The sequence below is a fragment of the Cervus elaphus genome, chromosome 12 (assembly GCF_910594005.1).
Source record: "Cervus elaphus chromosome 12, mCerEla1.1, whole genome shotgun sequence".
NCBI classification, from domain to species: domain Eukaryota; kingdom Metazoa; phylum Chordata; class Mammalia; order Artiodactyla; family Cervidae; genus Cervus; species Cervus elaphus.
The window spans coordinates 20,000,460-20,020,856 of record NC_057826.1 but is presented as its reverse complement, the minus strand read 5'-3'; the positions used below and the strand labels follow the sequence as shown (position 1 = coordinate 20,020,856).

The following is a 20,397-nucleotide window of genomic DNA, read 5'->3' as shown; positions in this document are numbered from 1 at the left end:
TTATTGTGTTAAGCAGCTTAGACTATACTCTTGGAGAAAACAGGTTGTGTAAGATCTCATTACCTTCTGACCAATTTCTCTTTCCCATTGGGAAACAAAAGGCAAATCATCTCTTTGCTACAGTGGTTTTATGGCATATATCATAAAGTGCATGCTATATTTAGTATGGTACAATTATAATCAACCAGTTTCTAATACTGAGTGGATGTAGACAGATTGGGAGAGAGTTCTAAATATTTTGGAATAGTGACATGGTTATAAAATAATTCAAATTATTGGACTTACAAAGGAAGAATAATTTTTTTCTATTTGCTGTGTTAAATACTTGAACCTCTTAGTTTTACAGAAAAAAAAATATAACTTAAAAAACAAACTAAAAGAAAACAATTGGTGTCAGAATAAGGACACTGTCTTTTTCTCTTTTTTTTTTCCCACAGTGATCCTGGTGGGGGGATTGAAATGGCTGAGTTCATTCGAGAGGCCACACCCCCAGTTGGTTGTAGTTCAAGAAATTCTTATGCTGGCTTGGATCCAAGCAACCAGGTAGGAACCTGTGCTGTTCTGTTTTGGTTTTTTCTTTCCTCCTGATGGTGGTCTCTTATCTGTTACAGTCAGTTGATGTTTGGGTTTATCTTGCTGATAAATTTTTGATTTGTTTACTGATCATTGTTTATTACTATCACACAGAATTTTCACATTAATTAAGTACTTTGTTGCTGAGCACGTACCACATGCTCATTGCCTGGGGTAGTTTTGTTCAAGATAGTTGTGGTGAATGCCCTTGGGAACTTGTACTTATTTACCTTCACAGTGTCTGTATTGGCAACATCTCAATCTCTTTTTGTGGAATGAAATGGCTTAGTTCTTAACATGGCTGCACTTTTTGTATTCTTAATTAAACCTGCACTTTCTTACTGACAGATATTGGCAGATTACCCTGGGGAGTAAGCCTACGATATTGCAACAGACTTTTGAACAGCCACACCTTTTACTTCTTTTTTGGTAGGGCTGAGGAAAGGACAGCAGTGGCTGACCATCTTTGGTAACTATACTCTTGGCACTGTGTCCATTAGACTTGCCCTGTTGCAGGAAAGAGAGTGGGGCACGAGAGGATGGCCACATCCCAGGTCACATCCGAGTCCCTGGTGCAGTTGCCAAGTGTGGGTTCTTGGCTTCACACAGGAAAGAATTCAAGAGGTGCCATAGTAAAGCGAAAGAGGGGTTATTCAGGCAGGAAGCACACACGACAGATAGAGTGTGGGTCATCTCAGAGGGTAAGAGAAGTCCAGGGATGGTGTTGTCAGGTTTTAGAGGGTAAACTAGTTTCCTATCACTTAACCCTGTAGTGATAGTGAAGTCGCTCAGTCGTGTCCAACTCTTTGTGACCCCATGGACTGTAGCCTACCAGGCTCCTCCAGTCATGGGATTTTCCAGGCAAGAGTAATAGAGTGGGTTGCCATTTCCTTCTCCAGGGGATCTTCCCAACCCAGGGATCAAACCCAGGTCTCCCGCATTATAGACAGACAGTTTACCGTCTGAGCCACCAGGGAAGTCCCAGTTTCATAGGCTAATGAGTAGGAGGAGTATTCCAGCCATATTGGGGAGTGGGTGGGAATTTCCAGGAATTGGGCCACTGCCTAATATTTGACCTTTATGATCAGCCTTGAAACTGTCATGGCACCTGTGGGTGTGTCATTAGCTTGCTGCTGTGTTTTTTTAACTGAAGTATAATAGCTTTACATTATTGTATTAGTGTCTGCTGTAAAACAAAGTGAATCAGCTATATATGTACATATATCCCCTTCTTCTTGGACTCCCCCCCCCAACTCACCCCACCCCTGTCGGTCATTACAGAGCACTGAGCTGAGCTCCGTGTGTGATAGAGCAGGTTCCCACTGTTGTTGTTCAGTCACTAAGTCGTGTCTGACTCTTTGTGACCCCATGGACTGCAGCACGCCAGGCTCCTCTGTCTTCCATTATCTCTTGGAGCTTGCTCAAGTTCACGTCCAGTGAGTCGGTGATGCTATCTAACCATCTCATCCTCTGCCGCCCACTTCTCCTTTTGCCTTCAATCTCCCAGCATCAGGGTGTTTTTCAATGAGTCTACTCTTTGCAGCAGGTGACCAAGGTATTGGAGCTTCAGCATCAGTCCTTCCAATGAATATTCAGGGTTGATTTCATTTAGAATTGACTGGTTTGATCTTGCTGTCTAAGGGAATCTCAAGAGTCTTAAACAGCACCACAGTTCAAAAGCATCAGTTCTTCAGTGCTCAGCCTTCTTTATGTTCCAACTCTCACATCTGTACGTGATTATTGGAAAAAAACTCTTGTTAACCTTTGTCTTGCTTCATTTTGTACTTCATGGCCAAACTTGCCTTATTCCGTGTTTCTCTTGATTTCCTACTTTTGCATCCCAATCACCTGTGATGAAAAGGACATCTTTTTTTGATGTTAGTTCTAGAAGGTCTTGTAGGTCTTCATAGAAGCGGTCAACTTCAGCTTCTTTGACATTAGTGGTTGGGGTATAGACTTGGATTACTGTGATGTTGAATGATTTGCCTTGGAAATGAACTGAAATCATTCCCTTGTTTTTGAGATTGCACCCAAGTCCTGCATTTCAGTCTCTTGTCAACTGTGAGAGGGCTACTTCATTTCTTAGGGATTCTTGCCCACAGTAGTAAATATAATGTCAACTGAATTAAATTTACCCATTCCCATCCATTTTAGTTCACTGATTCCTAAGATGTTGATGTTCACTCTTGCCATCTCCTGCTTGGCTACATCCAATCTACCTTGATTCGTGGACCTAACATTTCAGATTCCTATGCATATGGTTCTTTACAGCATTGGACTTCACTTTTACAGACACATCCACATCTGAGCGTCGTTTCTGCTTTGGCCCAGCCGCTTCATTCTTTCTGGAGCTATTAGTGATTGCCTCCCCACTATTCCCCATTAGCATATTGGACACCTTCCGACTTAGGGGGGCTCAGCTTCTGGTGTCATATCTTTTTGCCTTATCACAGTGTTCATGGGATTCTCAAGGCAAGAATACTGGAGTGCTTTGCCATTTCCTCCAGTGGATCGCATTTTGTCTGAACTCTTCAATACGACCCGTCCGTCTTGGGCGGTCCCGCACAGCGGCGTGACTCGGTAGCTCCATTGAGTTACGCAAGTCGCTTTGCCACGACAAGGCCGAGACTCATGAAGGGGCTCCCACTAGCTACTTGTTGTACACGTGGTAGTATACATGTGTCATCCCAGTCTCCCAATTCTTTTCACCCTCTCCTCCTTCCCTTGCTGATGTATTTCGAGGAGTGTATACTAAGGCCCAAGGTCTAAGAGAAGTAGGCTATTTTGGACCTAGTTGGTTCTAATCATTTTATGTAATTTCCTTGGGCTATGTCATTCTTTTAAAGCTTGTGTCCTGCCCCTATCCTGTCTCAGCCCTACTTGTTTTAGGGAGGGAGTCCCATCTTGAATATAGTTAACTCATGTCTACACCTAAATGCATGGCACATCTGACTGATTTGGTTTTCCTTAAAATATTAACTCTTGTATTAAAAAGGGCAGATGTCAGAAGCTATTGTGCTACTTGGATTTTGGTGTTTTAGTTTTATACTGTTTATGACAAAAGAAATTATTGACGTAATTATTGTTATCCCTTAGGAAGGCTGAAATGCGGAAGTAAGTTGGACTTTGTATATTGGTAGAGATGATATCAATGCAAAGATACCATGTTTCTTGTACATGTTTTATTATATAGCTCCTACTACATGCTCTCATAGTTGTTTATAAATGTCTTCAGTCCTAGACAGTGAACTCCTTGAACACTGGGGCACTATCACGTCATTGGTACCATTCTTTCCTTCATGCCACTGCTACCCTTCTCCTTTCCATCTTCTATTCTCCATTTCCCTACCCACCCACCCCCCCATTTTTTTGAACTGTCTCTTATATTCCTCTCTTTCTGTCAGTTACCTTCCTTAAAATATTTTAGTGCCTGATAGTATTTAAGTCATTTTGCTTGTCTGGGTTGTGGAGTGGGTCTTACCCTCTCCACATCTTACCCTCAAAGAGTTTGCAATTTCTTTTTTTTTTTTTAAGAGTTTGCAATTTCATGCATGCTCACTTGTGTCCAACTCTTTGCGACCACATGAACTGTAGCCCACCAGGCTCTTCTGTCCATGGGCTTTTCCAGGCAAAAATATTGGAGTGGGTTGCCATTTCAATTTCATAGTAGATATCTATAAGTAACTGAAGTTATGGTATATTACCAAGGAAATATAAGTAAAAGGTGCAAAGTAATAGTTGCCATAGGAATGGTACCGAAAAAGGACTAATGATTTCCGAGGAGAAAATAAATGTTTCCAGTTAGAGAGATGGCTAAGTTTCATGGAGGAGGTGGCCTTGCCTGATTGCCTTTAATTGGAAGTAATTTTTGTTCTCTGATATTCAGAATTGTATCTGGGCTTTCCTTTGGTCCTTCTCAAAGAGAAGAAACACTGGAGCATTTTAGTTTGTGCAGATCTATTAAGGAAAACTTCACCTCTAAGTGTATGCAGATATCATTTTTTTCTTAATTTTTTCCTTTTCAAAATGTGTTTATTTTTAGAAAGTTAGCAGATGAAGGAAAGCAAGAAGAAAATAAAATCATCTATAATGTCATAATAAAAAAAAAAAAGTTTTTAAACAGAGATTTTAGTGTGCTTGCTCTTTGGCATTTGACTCTCTTCACTGACTGTACCGTGAATGTTAATACTGTTACGTGTTTCTGGCAGTGAACATTTTGAAAACTGCATTGCATCCTTTTATTTGTATGTACTGTGGTTTATATTTTCAGTCCCTTATTGTCACATGTGAACAGTAACAACCCCATTATATTTGGGGGGATAAGCTTGAAACAATTCAGAAAAGCATGAAGGATAAACATATAACCACACATTGTATCTGTTAAGATTGCTTTTGTCACCAAGTAATAGAATTCAACTAATTAAGTGACTTAAAGAAATAGGAGTTTGTCACCTACACTTGGCGCTGGTTGTATAGCATTTGTTCAGCAGCTAAACATTATCAGGGCTCTGGGTTGGAATTTCCCTAGGCCTTCTGGCTTTCTCTCAGAGTTGCAGAATGAGCAGAGCAGCTTCAATTATGATCCTGTTGAAACGTGAAGAAGCAGGTGACAGTCTGGGGCAGAGTTGTCTGTCCTTGGTCATCATTGTCTCAGACACAGGGAGGTCTTTCCCCAGAGCCTTCCAATAGACTCTCCCATACATTCATTGACCAGAACGAGGGCACACACCTAGATTAGAGTCTGGGTCCTCTTCATAAATCAAAAGATGTGTGTCCAACATTTGAACAAAATGAGAAGCTTGTTAAGGAGGAAAAGGAAGCACTGAGGTTGTGAGCAAATGACTACTGTATGCATGTTCAGAAACCTTTTCTGTTTTAAAGTTTGAATCCTTAGCGGGATGCCACGGAAGGGCACTTTCTGGTTTGCTTACCTGTTTGTAAGCTTCTGTCCAGGAAGTTATGTGTTTATTATTCTAGTAGAAAAATAACTGGTTGCTTTTTAACTTATTTATTTAGCAGGTGTTTTTAGAATGAAACTCTTTTTGCAGTAAAATGCTTTTGGGGCCTTTCTCTCCCTATTGCAGTGCTTTTTGTGGCTAATTGAAAGCAGATATCAGGAAAAAGCAGGAGAATCAAACTTAATAAACTGTTCAAAAATATTGCAAAGCTCATTTTTTTGGGTCTATACTGCTTATTAGTAGTTTTAACCTATATGCATATGCTTATTTTTGCTGTTTTTCGCTGACATATAGCTTTCATATGTGTAGTGTATGCATATTAAGTGTACAGCTCAGTACGTTTTTGCATAATGTGTACACCCATTTAATTGCCATCCAGACCAAGGAAGTCCCTCATGCCCCTTTAAAGTCACTAATAGCTATACTTTTACCAAATTTCTCATTGTATACTTCTCTTCAGTTGAATCAGTTGAAGGGAAAGATTTGGCAAAATGCAAGTATTCTGTGAATGTTCTTGGTTTTAGTATAAAGATATTAAATTTGCTTGACTGAAAAAAAAAATTTGCTTGACTGTTCTGTCTTGAATCCCTTGAAAACAGGTTATAACAAGAACTACTCAGACTTGTTGATTTAGTAACTGTCATGTTGTTATATTTGGTTTTTTTATATGATTGTTATGATAGTATAATACATGATGGTTATAAAATTTTAGGGAAATTGTATACCATCTTGAGTATAAGCCCTAAAAACTCCACAGATTTATAATAGTGTTCTGTTTATAGAGTTTGTGCTAAAAGTTCCTTTTTCTTAAATGCCTTAGTGTTTTTTATTAGTATTTTTAAAAATTGCATTATAGCAGCCTACAAAGAACTTCCTGCCTGAATCTCAGGAAAGTACATATTGATGCGCTAACAGTTTGACAGGAAGATTTAGGTTGCTCTTTGTTACTATGTTTTATCCTCCAGACTTTCTTTTTATAATCCCTGATAAGTCCACATTTATTTCAGGTAGACTTGGCATCTAGTTTTGCTCTGTTTACAACTGGAGCATGTTATGATGCAGTATAAAACGGACAGTGATGGTTTGACCCAGACTGTCTGAGATGGAGGCTCTCCCCGGGATCCATCAGCCCCAAGCGTGCAGGGATTCAGTCTCCTGGCGTGTGTGTGCTAGGCGAGCCTCGCCCGCTGCAGCAGAGTGTGGCTCTGATATATTGTGGCCTTTTGCTGAAAGTGACTGATACCTTGTTTTGATAATATAATTTCATTTGATAATCTTGCTAGTCTATGCTGATGGCGTAGCTAGCATCATGTTTACTTCATGTCATGTTTTCAGATTGGATCTGGCTCCTCTCGTCTTGGAACAGCAGCAACTATTAAAGGTGGGTGTGGTCTCCCCTGAACATTACCTCTGACTTCCCATTTCTTTTTTGGTCGTAATAAAGATAATTAATTGTCTCATGTATATTTATGTAATGAAAAATCATTCTTGAAATTATTTTGTGGATAAAATTATATATCGTATTAAAGATTGCTTGATTTAAATTGTGGTCCCTTTTCAACATGACTGAGTGACTTTCACTTTCACTTTTTTTATCATCCAAATTTCGTAACAGTGTTTTAACCATTTGGATTACACTGTATGAATTGTGCGTTTTGATCTTTAACAAACTTCTTTGCCTTGAGGGCAGATGCTTTCATGGGTTTTAGTGGGGTTCATAGAAAACGAATTTAATCTGAAACCTTTAAATTAGGCACAAATAAGACACGAAAAAAATTTTTTTTCCAATACATCATGTAAATCTCATTTATTCAATACATCTATGTCAAATAAATTCATTATTATTTTTGCCCTGTAATTTTATAAATCTCTAATTTTTCCTGGGAGGGACTTTTAAGTTGTTTCAAGTTATTACATAATTTGCATTTCATTTTTAAAACTTCTTTTGAAAGAAATAGTTGTATTAACTAGTATTATGAGGCCTTTCCATATTTGGTTTATAGCATATGTGATCTGACAGTTCATGATTCTTCCTATCAGTTTAATGCTTCTTTTATTGTAACCCTTGATAGAAAAACTGCTTTAGTTCGTAAATATCTACTACACTCTCTTATGTCCTTCTTTGTTATGCCCCCTGTACAGCTTTTACTTTTAATATAATGTCATCTTGGATTTCTCTTAACTTTGTAGGAGATACAGACACCGCTAAGACTTCTGATGATATCAGTTTAAGTCTGGGCCAGAGCTCTAGTCTTTGTAAGGAGGGAAGTGAAGAACAAGGTAAGAACAATTTACTTCATGGCAGCATCATGTATTGTGATGACCAGGGTGAATTTGTGCAATGTGCTGCTCATATTTTGGCAGACGTTTGTAATAATTGAGTGTGGTTTTTAAGAAACATTGAAATAAAATGATTTGCTAGCATAACAGTAGCACAGTGTTATAAGTACTCATAGCTTTTGGAATTCAGCTTCACATGTTCTGCCAAGTAAATAGAGAAAGTTTGTGAGCATATGCCGTAGAATGAATATGAGATGGGAGACAAGAATCTGCTATTCCTTTAGTTGGTCAGAGCATCTTGCTTAGCTTACTGTTAACCTAGTATGTAAAGCTGTTCTTTTCCATTCAGTATGACCTCTAAATGCCAACTGCTGCATATGTTGCCCGGCTGCAGAAACAACAGTGTGTTTGACAGAGAAATAACTTGCTGTTGGACTTACTGAGAAACTGTCTGCCTCCAACATGGTGTCTTCCTGTAGCAGATTTGTAATGTAAATTTTGGTTTTAAATGATTTTTTTTTCTCCTTATTCAACTTCATTGTAAATGAGTACTTTGGATTTTATAGAGTTCTTTTTTTTTTTAAAAGAACTACCACATGTTTGAGTTTGATTTTTAATTTTCAGACATGAAAGGATGGATATGCCATACCCATTTATTTCCAGTTGAGATTATCCCAGGTTGTATAATCAATGAGCCAGGATTGGATCAGAAACCCGTCTCCCTATTTCCAGCCTGTTTCTTTTTGTTCTTATTGTTAGCTTATGGGTGATGTTTGGTAGGCAGGCAGACTGATACATTTCCTATTGTACTCAATTATGAAACTTATTTATAGGGTTACAAATTGATCATTGAATGGAGACATTTTCCCACTAATGTAGTGTTTTACCCAGGTTTGATTCTTACAAGGATGTTTTGTTAGAATTTTAGGTTTATCACTGTAATTGCTTAATACGTCATAATTATTTAATTGCTTTGGTGGACCACCCCTCACAGCCTGTCCCCTCCCCTTAAAAAAATACATTTGAAGGTACTGTATGGTCTGAAAGCTATTTTCTTATAAAAGGGAAAGGTGAATTAATCTCTGAGAATCACAGTGTTCTTTTGTATAATATGTAATCAGCAGTGTCTCAGAAACTGGGTAGTGATCTTAGAGGGGCTAATGCCACTGCACTTATGGGTCGTAGGTCTCTTTATTTTCATCTGGGAAGTACCTTGCGTGAGCAAGAATGTTGTAGTCTGGCAGGTTGGGAATTATATTCACACAGCTCTCCCCTGGCAGGTGCATACTGACATAGACAGTGATGACATACACAGTCACTGAGTGCATACTGCTGCCCCGTGAAGAGTCAGCACGCTTCTCCTTTAAAGCCTTGTCGGCCATGTGGTCTCTGCTGCAGCTCTTCAGCTTTGCTGTTGTAGAGTGAAAGAGGCTGTAAACAACCTGTAAATGAGTGGGAATGACTGTGTTATACTAAAACTTGATTTACAAAAGCAGGCAGAAAGCCACTTTGGCTCTACAGGCCTTAGTTAATCAAACCCTGGTTTAGGTCATCGCTTAAGCACTTGATATGCATTCACCCAGTTGATCTTCATGACAGGCATTTGAAGTTCACAGTGTTATTATTCTCACTTTACAGAGTAGCGAAGTTGTAGGAAACTTGCCCCAAATCACCTATCTGCAAAATAGCAGCCCTGTAGTTCAAATCCAGTTCTAAATTCTGCTTTTAATCACTATCCTATACTGCTTTCATACAGTTTTATAACTTCTTTTATCATATAACATTTTCCCCATGTATTTAACAATTATTATTGAGTACTCATGTGTGCCTGATACCATTCTAAGTACTAGAAATCAGTTGATGAACAGACAAAATTTTCTACCACTGTGGCTTTCATACTGTTAGTATGGAAACATGCTACTGTGAATCAAACATGTATGCAGTAATAGAGACAGGGTATACGGAGTGGTGGGTTGGGCGCTGCGGGCATTGTAAGTTTAAATATTACAGAATGGTCGAGGGGAAGCCTTGCTGAGAGCAGAGACCTGAAGGAGAAGGAGTGAGACTGCTTCTGTGCCAGAGGTAACAGCACAGGCAGAAGTCCCAACGCAGGAACATGCCTGTCAGAAATAGTGTGGCTGGGACAGAGTGAGCAAGGGGCCACGTTAAAGTCTTGCAAGCCATTTTATTTTATTTATTTTTTAAAAAATATTTATTTATCTGACTGTGCTGGGCCCTTGTTGGGGCATGCAGGATCTTTAGTTGTGGCATGCAGACTCTTAGTTGCAGCATGTGGGATCTAGTTCCCTGATGAGGCATCGAACCCGGGCCCTCTGCACTGAGAGCACAGAGGCACTGGACCACCAGGGAAGTCCCTTGTAAGCCATTTTAGAGATTTTGCTTTCAAATTCCAATGAGATGAACAGCTGTATAGAGTTTTGAACAGAGAAGTATCATCGTCTCTGTTACATTGTAACAGTCATTTTGGCTCCTGTATTATTTGAGTGTGTATTAAAAGGGGCAGAGGCTGATGCAGTTAGCAGATTATTGCAATAATCAGAGCACAGATCAGGGTAGTGAGAAGTGGTCTGACTGTGTGTGCCTAGCTGCTCAGTTGTGTCCAACTCTTTGCAACCCCATGGACTGTAGCCTCCAGGCACCTCTGTCCATGGGGATTCTCCAGGCAAGAATCCTGGAGTAGGTCACCATGCCCTCCTCCAGGGGATCTTCCCAACCCAGGGATTGAACCTAGGTCTCCTGCATTGCAGGTGGATTCTTCACCAGCTGAGCCACCAGGGAAGCCCGGTCTGGCTGTGGCAGATGTTAATGAAGGGATGTGATGGATTTGGAAATAGCATGTGAAAGAAATTGCAGTCATAGATGACTCTAAGATTTGAGGGTTAAATCATGGGGAGGATGGATTCTCCATTAACTGAAAAGGCGAAACTGAGAAGGAGTGATTTATAAGTGGGGAGAGCATGGTGAAGGGCACGAGAAGGAGTTCATTTTGGCCATATCAGGTATGAGTTGCTGTAGGACCTCTGAACAGCAGTAATTAGTAGATAATAGATAGGCTTGGATTTTAGGTAAGATATCTGGGTTGAGGTTTTAAATTTAGGACTTTTCAGTGTATAAATTAAAAAAGAAAAATTCAGTTATGTCACATGTGGGGTTGGGTTAATATCAAGTTCGTGAACTAGCAGGGAATGCCTGTATGGTTCGCTGGGCCTGTAGTTCAGGCCGCTGGGTTCCCTGATCCAGATCCCGTCCGTCCTGGCTGCGGTTTGGCGCCACCTAGTGGCGGTTGTTCATTCTGGCTTAAATATCAGCTGAGACGCTTCTGGCTCTCTGGCTGTTTGGATTTATAAGACAGTGACCTTTAGTTAGTTGGTTAGCAGTTAGTTGACCAGTTGGCACTCATTTTATCAACCTGATTTAAAATGATTGGGAGAAAACTGATGTTGTGGGTTTGTGTCATGTATGTTTTCTAAGAAGGGATTATCTGCAGTTTCCCTTCTCAGCCTCATTCATGTTTTCCCTACCCAAGATCAGAACCCTAGGCCATCCCTGTATGAGTACTGAGCTGGGTAGCAGATGGAGGAACTAATTACAAGTATTTATGAATTTTAGTTATTTTGGGGCCAGAAAAGGTGGATGAAACATATGAGAGAGAGAGTATAGGTAGAAAAATGAAGGAGTTCTAACAGTCGAGCTCTGAACCACTGCAATCTAAATAAATCCAGGAGACTGAATTGGAACAACTGGTGAGGTAGAGGGGTGTTTCCCCACATCTCAGGGAGAGTGGTCAGCTTTGTCCGATGTTGCTGGTAGGCCAAATTTTATGAGATTGAGACTTGACCATTGGACTTCACAGCACAGAGGGTGTTGGTGACCTTGATAGCTTCTTAATGGACTGGGAGTAGAATACATGTCAGAGGATAATAATTGAGAACAGTGACAATAGACTACTTTTTGGTGAATTTCATCTCGGGTTGTTATAAAACTCCTTTAAAAAACTATAAAAACATGCAATAAAAAGGTTGAATAAATTATATTGTCTTAATAATAACACTATGCAGGTACTAAAATGTATTCAAAGATTACACAATACTATGAGAAAATATTTAAGGTGAAAAAGATGGCACTATATAAAACATATGACTGGACTTCCCTAGCGGCTCAGTGGTGAAGAATCTGCCTGCCATTGCAGGAGACATGGGTTCAATCCCTGATTCAGGAGGATCCTACATGCCTCAAAGTGGCTAAGCCCATGTACCACAACTGTTGAGCCTGTGCTCTAGAACCGAGGAGCCACAACTACTAAGCCCATATACTGCAACGGCTGAGGCCTGTGAGCCCTAGAGCCCGTCTATGCAACGAGAGAAGCCACCACAGTGAGACGCCTACACATTGCAACTCGGGAATGGCCCCACTTCTCCACAACTAGAGAAAGGCCTGTGCAGCAGCAAAAACCCAGCAGAGGCAGAAAACTAAATGAATAAAGTTATTTTAAAAAATATTATTCCAGTCTGTAAGAGTCTAAGAGAATACTAAGGGTATTCATAGGAATGTTAAAAGTAATATACCATGTTTAGCCATAAAAGAGAATAAAGTCCTGATACATAATATAACATGTAAAGTGAAAGAAGTCAGACACCAAAAGTCACACATTATATAGTTCCATTTACACAAAATGTGCAGAATAGGCAAATGCATAGGGACAGGAGTGATTGCCAGAGGCTAAAAAAGGAAATGAGTATAGTGGCTATGAGTTTCTTTTTGGGGTGATGCAAATGTTCTGTAATTAGACAGTGGTCATGAGTGCCCAAATCTGTGAATATACTAAAATCCACTGAATTTTATTCTTAAAAGGGTTAGTTTTATGATACGTGAATTATATCACAGTAAAAAGGAAAAAAGTGATACACCAAAAAATATTAACAGTTATCTCAGTGGCAGAAATGTAAATCTTCTTCCTCATACTTAACGGGATTTTATAGAATTAACATGTCACTTTTATAAACAAAAATCATAACTTCCTCCTCTCTTCTAGATCATCCCCAGCAATTATAAAAAACCAACTGCTTTATTTCTCTTACGTTCCTAAAAAAATCCACATCTCCTCCTTCATCCTCACTTCCTCTGTTACCTGTCACCTTGTATCTCTGGTGTCCTTTGCATGAATAATCTTTTTCAGAACCTTGTACAAATATCTGGTTTTATCTTTTAGCAGGAATTTCTAGACGTAGATTATTGATCAAAGGCTTTTTGAAGGTTTTTGATTACCTCGCCAAATTTCTTTGTAGAAGGTTGGTTGCACCAGTTTGCACACCATGAGTAGTGCATAAGATGACTTTCTTAATCTGAATACTACTAGTAGCAATCACTGGAAAAAAGTTTAATTATGTGAAAAATAGTGTCTCTCTGGGTTGGTTTGATCCTGTCTTTGACAGTATCACTACCAGGAAGAAAAACTGTCTTAAGAAAGCATGTTTACTTAAAATTTCCTAAAACCACCTAAAATTCTTCCTGACAGAGTCAAACTTATTATGATATATTTATTTAGCAACACTGAAAAAAACAAATGTATTAAATTAAATTTGACTATGTCTTTTAAAATGAAAAACTTAAATTTCTGCTTCGTTAATGTCTTGGGAGTTGGTATTTTTTAAAGTCTATTGTATATTAGAATTAGGGATTTTCAACTACTTGCTCGGTTAGGTTTTTGTTTTAGAAAATATCCTTGAAATGTGAATATTACATCACCCCATAATTGCTTAATAGGGACATATATTGAGAGTTTTTAAAAATAGCATTATAAATTAATACTATAGAAAAGTAAAGACAGTGCTGGTTTTTAAATTTGGGTTTTTTAGAGAATATAAGAACCCATCTACAGTGGCACAGTTTTGAACAGATGAAAAGAGTATTGGTTTCACTTATCTTGAGGACTTTAAGACACAAGATAAAGCCTAATAGGTCATTTATAAATCACAGTTTGTATGGTACTTTCTAGAGAGTATCTCTAGTTTAGATTTTTAGTTGTTTAGATCTAACCTACATTAAGCTTTTTTTGAAGTCCGTAAATATTTCTAGAAGTCATTCTTATTTTATATTAATCTTAGGGGGATAATTATGCTTTTATAATTTAAGGTAACGACTGGGAGGAGTCTGACTTATTATAGGCTCTGTTACTGTATTTTTCCTATGCACTTACGACAAGTAAGACAATAACGTTTCTTTTTATTGAACTAACAGCACACTCAGCAATCCTTGTCTGTTTAAAAGGTATATAAAAAAATCAGCTATTGTACAGTTTGGTTGTCAATCTATATTTCAAGATAAGTGACAATGTAGGTAGGTGGGTAGATGGGTTTATTTGTATTTTTATCTATCTTTATGTGTGTATAGTATATATGATAAGTCACTAATCCCTGCCCTAAATGAAAGGTTAAGGAATAGTCTTACAGATATTGGGGGAATGTGTATTTTTTTCTGTGAAGGATTTTTAATTGCTGTGTCAGTGGTAAAAGATAAAATGTAGTATTTTGCCTTGTAATTATTATTTTAATACTTTCAACCATTGTGAACAGGAAGATATCTTCTATCATTATACCATATCTTGGGCCTTGGTCTGGTCCTTGGTCAACCTTTTGATTTTTTGTTTGTTTCTGATTACTGTTATTGTGGATTTTAAAAATCAATTATATTAGTTTTTCAAAAAGATTTTAAATTTAGCTAGGTAAAATAATGATAGCTACCATTAATTGTGCCAGGCATTGTGTTAAGCAAGTATGTTATTAACTCAGTTATCCCATGTTGAGATTGATATCACATTTTACAGATGAGGAAACAGAGGCTTGAAAAGGTAACCCACCTTTACCCAGTTAGTAAGTTAGGGACAGAACTTACACAGCATTCCAGTTCTGTTTTAAATGTAATCCTTTGTTGCTGCTTCTTTTATTGTTGATAGTTCATAGCACTTTTTCTGAGGTTCGTTGAAGATTTGGAAGTTCAGTTCATTCCATTGGTAGAATGCTTTCTTTCTTGAGCTGGGAAATAGAAACAAGCCCTTTGGAATGACTGGCCAACTGTTATTCAGTGAGCTACTTGGGAAATAGTTTATGCGTAATTTATGGTACACTGTGAATTCTTTCCATTGTTAGATGGTAGAAAAACAGATTATAGATTTGTGTTAACATTTCCAAATATATGTTTGAAACAGATTTGGCAGCTGACCGGAAGCTCTTCCGCCTGGTCTCCAATGATTCCTTCATTTCCATTCAGCCGTCCTTGTCCTCGTGTGGACAGGACTTACCAAGGGACTTCAGTGACAAAGTGAGCCTGCCGAGTCACAGCCACCACCACCACGTCGAGCAGTCCCTGTCCAATGCCTGCGACACAGAAGTAGCTTCTCTTGTCCCTTTACATTCGCACTCTTACAGGAAAGAGCACCGGCCGCGGGGTGTGCCGCGGACTTCTAGCTCTGCTGTGGCTTTTCCAGACACCTCACTGAATGACTTCCCTCTGTATCAGCAAAGACGTGGGTTGGATCCTGTTAGTGAGTTAGAATCTTCCAAGCCTCATTCTGGATCCAAAGAATCCTTGGTGGAAAATTCGTGTTTACCTGGGGAATTTCAGCTGGTTGGCGAGCTGAAAAACAGTAATTCTCAGCCACCCACCAGAAGTGGGAAGAGCAAACCCTTGAACGCAGACAAAAGCATGGACAGCTTGCGAAGCCTGAGCACGCGCAGCAGTGGCTCCACGGAGAGCTACTGCAGCGGGACGGACCGGGACACCCACAGCACCGTCAGCAGCTACAGAAGCGAGCAGACCAGCTCCACGCACGTCGAGAGCGTCTTGTCAGAGCACGAGGGGTCTCCCCAGGCGGCGAAGAGGAGCGGCCAGAAGAGAGAGGGCAGTGCTGAGGCAGAGGACGAGAATAGCTGTGCCGGTGACAAAAGGACTAGCAGTGAAAAGACTGCCGTGGACGTGAGCACGAATAGCGGGGTTCAGGAGGCCAAGGGTTCTAACGGCTCTGATGACGTGCACAATCAGAAAGGTCTCAGCACCTCTGCATCTGAAGAAGCCAATAAAAACCCCCATGCAAATGAATTCACTTCACAGGGGGACACACCACTTGGGAAGACTGCTGAAAACAAAGAGGAGGAGGGTGAGAAGCCAGCTGTGTCAGTGGACTCGAAAGGTAGTAAAGATGTTGGTGGAAAGCAGAAGGAAGGGGATGTGAGACCTAAATCCTCCAGCCTAATCCACCGGACAGCCTCTGCCCATAAGTCAGGCAGGAGACGGACAGGGAAAAAACGGGCCAGCAGTTTCGATTCAAGTCGGCATAGGGACTATGTGTCCTTTCGAGGTGTTTCCGGTACCAAGCCGCATAGTGCTATATTCTGCCACGACGAGGACTCCAGTGACCAAAGTGACTTGAGCAGAGCGTCCAGTGTGCAGTCTGCTCACCAGTTCAGCAGCGATAGCTCTTCTAGCACCACGTCTCACTCTTGTCAGTCTCCGGAGGGCAGATACAGTGCCCTGAAGACCAAACACGCCCCTAAGGAGAGGGGCACCGACTCTGAGCACACACACAAAGCCCACCTGGGCCCGGAGGGAGCTGGCAAAAAGCGGACAGCACGGCGGACTTCCAGCACAAACAGTGCCAAGACGCGGGCCCGAGTGTTGAGCCTGGACAGCAGCACGGTAGCGTGTCTGAACGACTCCAGTAGGCTCATGGCGCCTGAAAGCGTAAAACCCTTAACCACTTCAAAATCCGATCTGGAGGCCAAAGAGGGAGAGGTGCTAGATGAGCTATCTTTATTGGGACGGGCTTCCCAGTTAGAGACAGTCACTCGATCTAGGAATAGCTTGCCAAGCCAGGTTGCTTTTCCTGAAGGCGAAGAGCAAGACGCAGTCAGTGGAGGTAAGTAAATTGCAGGAGGAGATTTACCCAAGAATCTCTGCAATTTTTGATGTTATTGATTGGAGTGCTGCTTCTTAGAGTCTATTTTGTGTTAACAGCCCCATATCTACTATGTTGTTAAAATAAACTCTCTTTCCATGAAGAAGATGGTTATCTTAAAAAAGGTTTTGATGTGAACACCGAGAAAATGTTTTTTGTTGTGTTATATATGAGTTTGTTCTTCATGGTATTCACCTTTTCTAAGCCATTTGCCACCTGTTAATGTTTTACCAGGAATAGCAAAAAAATTGGTCCCCTTCCTCCTGTGTACAACCACAGTAACAACAGAATGTAGCATTTCATTAGGGCCCCAGACCATTTCTAGTTACCTCTTATGCAGTGTGTGCCACTGAACTTTGAGGAGGAGATCCCTCAACCTGTTATGTAAGATTTTTCCAAATATTACTTTAGCTCTGTGTACTTTGAAAACATATGGCTTTTTTCTTTGTTTCTGTCTTAGGTTTTATTTCTTGCTTACTCAAGTTTTAGTCATTAAACCGTTTTTCTGTGACTTCACATTAAAGTTTATTAATCTACGTTTGTGGTTTATTATCCATTAGTGGATATATGATGCTCCTTGTGGTAACAGTGATAGCGCTTTGGTTAAAGTACTAGCTTATTGATTTTTGGTTTATGGGGGATTGTGCACAATTCAGTAGGTGATTTTGTATTGTCAGTGTGTATTGGCCATTTTGTTTATTTCAGAGTTGTCTCTTGGTATTTCTTCCTGCCCAGAATAGTTTGCTTATTCTGTTTTGGTTATTATGGAGTCTCGTTCTTGAATAGCATCAGAAGAAGGAAATCCTCTGTTGCTAGCACATGACTTTCTTCTCATCTACCTCATATCCTGTAATAAAGCTTATGTCTTTGGCTTTATAGTTTACAATCTATTGGTATAGTGACATTTAGTCTTTTATGAAAAGTTAAGCTGAGTTTTTGTTTGCACAAACATAATGAAACAAGGAACATGCTTTTTCTCTCGAAGAATTGTAATTTTACCCATAATTTTTTAAGTCCATAATGTGGTAAACATTCTCTTGCTTCTCTTGGTATAGTTTATAACAAAGATTAATTTCTAATAGGAATGTAAAAAGTGATCTTTAGTGCCTAAGGAAGAAAGTAGTCTGACTTAAATATTGAGACCTAATTATATCGGAAGTGGTTAGAATCATCTGGAAACAATATAGTAATTAACTTCTCTTGAGTCTTTGATGTGGCTGTCAATCTGTTTTTTGTAACAGATCTGAAATGCTTTTAGTGATTTCTCACACAAATCATGTGTGTTTGCGATATGCAGGAAACCATTGGGTTTTAAATCATAGCTTAATTTTTACTAAAAGTGTGATTAAAATAAATTCTAAGAATGAACATGCAAATGATAGAAAAATATTGCTGTTCTAAATGTTGTTGAAATGTAAGTAAACAGATAGTACATCTTATGCTTTTGTATTAAAGATACCACTTCCTTTTCATAGGGAAGGTGGGGTGTTCTGTTTTTTTTAGGAAAAGTTACATGAGGTCTTATTTGCTCTTTGGTAAATATGAGCCCTCATTTTCCCAGATTTCAGCTTTTGTTTTGTTTGTGTTCTTATTTTTTTTAAAAAAGCAAACCGTCCACCATTAATAAAAAAAATAAGGAACTAAAAATTTCCATTTATTTCGCTTTGGTGGAATAAATTTAATCATCTGTGGGCTTTAAAATAATTTTTTTGCCAAAGGAAGACATTGTCGGAACTGTTTTTATCTGAGCTTCATTGTGTTTAGAATAAAAATAAGAACAAAACTAAACTGCTTAAGTATATTGGATTTATATTTAGTTTGTTTTCATTTCATTTTGTTACAGTCTCGGTTTCTTGGAAGATTGGAGGTACTGGGAGGCAATGTATTTTGGTTTTCATTATTTAAAAGTTATATAGACTCTCAAATACTTTGTAAAATGTGTTAGGTTACATTTATTGTTAGTTTTTGGGGTTTTTTTTTTGTTGTTGATTAGGAGACATTTTTCTTCGCCATCTAGCCTACTTTCTGTACTCCTGAAATGTGTCAATACAACAGAGGATACAGCTTGACCATGCGTATGGCTACACATTAACTATAATGCATACATTATACATTAACTACACATTAACTATAATGCATAATTATACATTAACTATAATGTATAGCCATACTAGCCATTGGATTTTATCCTAATGAATTTGGATGTGTTCCTGAGCTTTCCAGTGATTTCTTTCTGTCTTATCTTTAAGCTGAATGGTGTTGGTCCCGTGGAAGGATGAAACTAAGGAAGTGTACTTTACTAAAATAAACTAAAATAGGGGATTGCCTACTATGGTGACATGGCGTCATGCATCCCTGTCAGTGTGTGGGCTTGCTGTAGTCCTGACTCCGGGAAAGCTGCTTACCTTCTTCAGCCTTGACTTCCACATCTTAAAGTGGAGATGATAGTGGTATCTGGCCTATAGGATTTTTATGAGGACTGAAGGCTTTAATAGATTTAAAATGCTTACAACAGTGCCTGGCACATAGTAAAAGCATATTAATAGCGCTGATGTTTCTGTTTCACTGGGTTTCCCTGATAGCTCAGTTGGTGAAGAATCTGCCTGCAATGCAGGACACCCCAGTTTGATTCCTGGGTCAGGAAGATCCGCTGGAGAAGGGATAGGCTACCCACTCCAGTATTCTTGGGCTTCCCTGGTGGCTCAGTGGGTAAAGAATCCGCCTGCAGTGCAGGAGACCTGGATTCGATCCCTGGGTTGGGAAGATCCCCTGTGGAAGGGAAAGACTATCCACTCAAGTATTCTGGCCTGGAGAATTCCAGGACTGTATAGTTGCAAAGAGTCGGGCATGACTGAGCGACTTTCACTTCACTTCTGTTTCACAGACCAGTCTGTTCAGCTACTCATGTGTATCCTGTCCTAAAGAAAATGATTAAATATAGAAATACATTAGAGATACTCTCATTGTGCCATTTTGAAACTAAATAATAGTAAAAATAAAAAATCTAAATTCTTAATTTCTTACATAATATCAAAAAGAAAAATATTAATCTGATATAATATTACAGATTTTAATCTCACCTTGGCAGCAGTACATGTGTAGCCTATCTTTTGATACTCATTCACATAACAAGTGATTGTTTTCATAGGACTTCTCACCATTAATCTAATACTTTGATTAAAATTGGATTTCATCAATAATGTTCTGTGATTGCTTAGGTAGGAAAACAGTTTTTTGTTCAAGCTAAGATATTTTCTGTTGTTGATCTCTTGTTTTTGCATTTAATTTTTCTTTTATAATTATAAAGCATATCTTTAATAACTTATGACTGGTATTTTAAAAATAAAAAAGTACAGACAAATTATATGATAGAAAAGTATCCTGTTTTCTTTTGGGTCACTTAATCTTATTTACTGCCTGATTCAATAGACTGTGAAGAACAATCAAAAAGGAAAGATTTATGTTCATTCCATTATTTGTATTTTTTTTCTCAATTTCTTAACCTCTGTTTTTCTGTTTGAGAAAATTATTTTAAATGTAATAGTTGGGTTCTGTAAGCATGAAATAGGATCCTGTTATAATATTTTTGTGTTGGGAACCAATGATAGTCTTCTG

The 20,397-nt window shown here is 39.0% G+C and overlaps 1 protein-coding gene across 5 annotated transcripts in view; it reads left to right on the top strand.

Moving 5' to 3' along the window:
- Positions 1 to 20,397, top strand: part of PCNX1 (pecanex 1) — a 177,738-nt gene that overhangs the window by 41,017 nt on the left and 116,324 nt on the right. For all 5 annotated transcript variants that reach the window (XM_043921044.1, XM_043921048.1, XM_043921045.1 and 2 more), the window contains exons 3-6: positions 438 to 543; positions 6,867 to 6,912; positions 7,722 to 7,811; positions 15,037 to 16,743. In XM_043921044.1, coding sequence (XP_043776979.1) covers positions 438 to 543; positions 6,867 to 6,912; positions 7,722 to 7,811; positions 15,037 to 16,743 — 1,949 coding nt within the window. The remainder of the gene's footprint in view (positions 1 to 437; positions 544 to 6,866; positions 6,913 to 7,721; positions 7,812 to 15,036; positions 16,744 to 20,397) is intronic.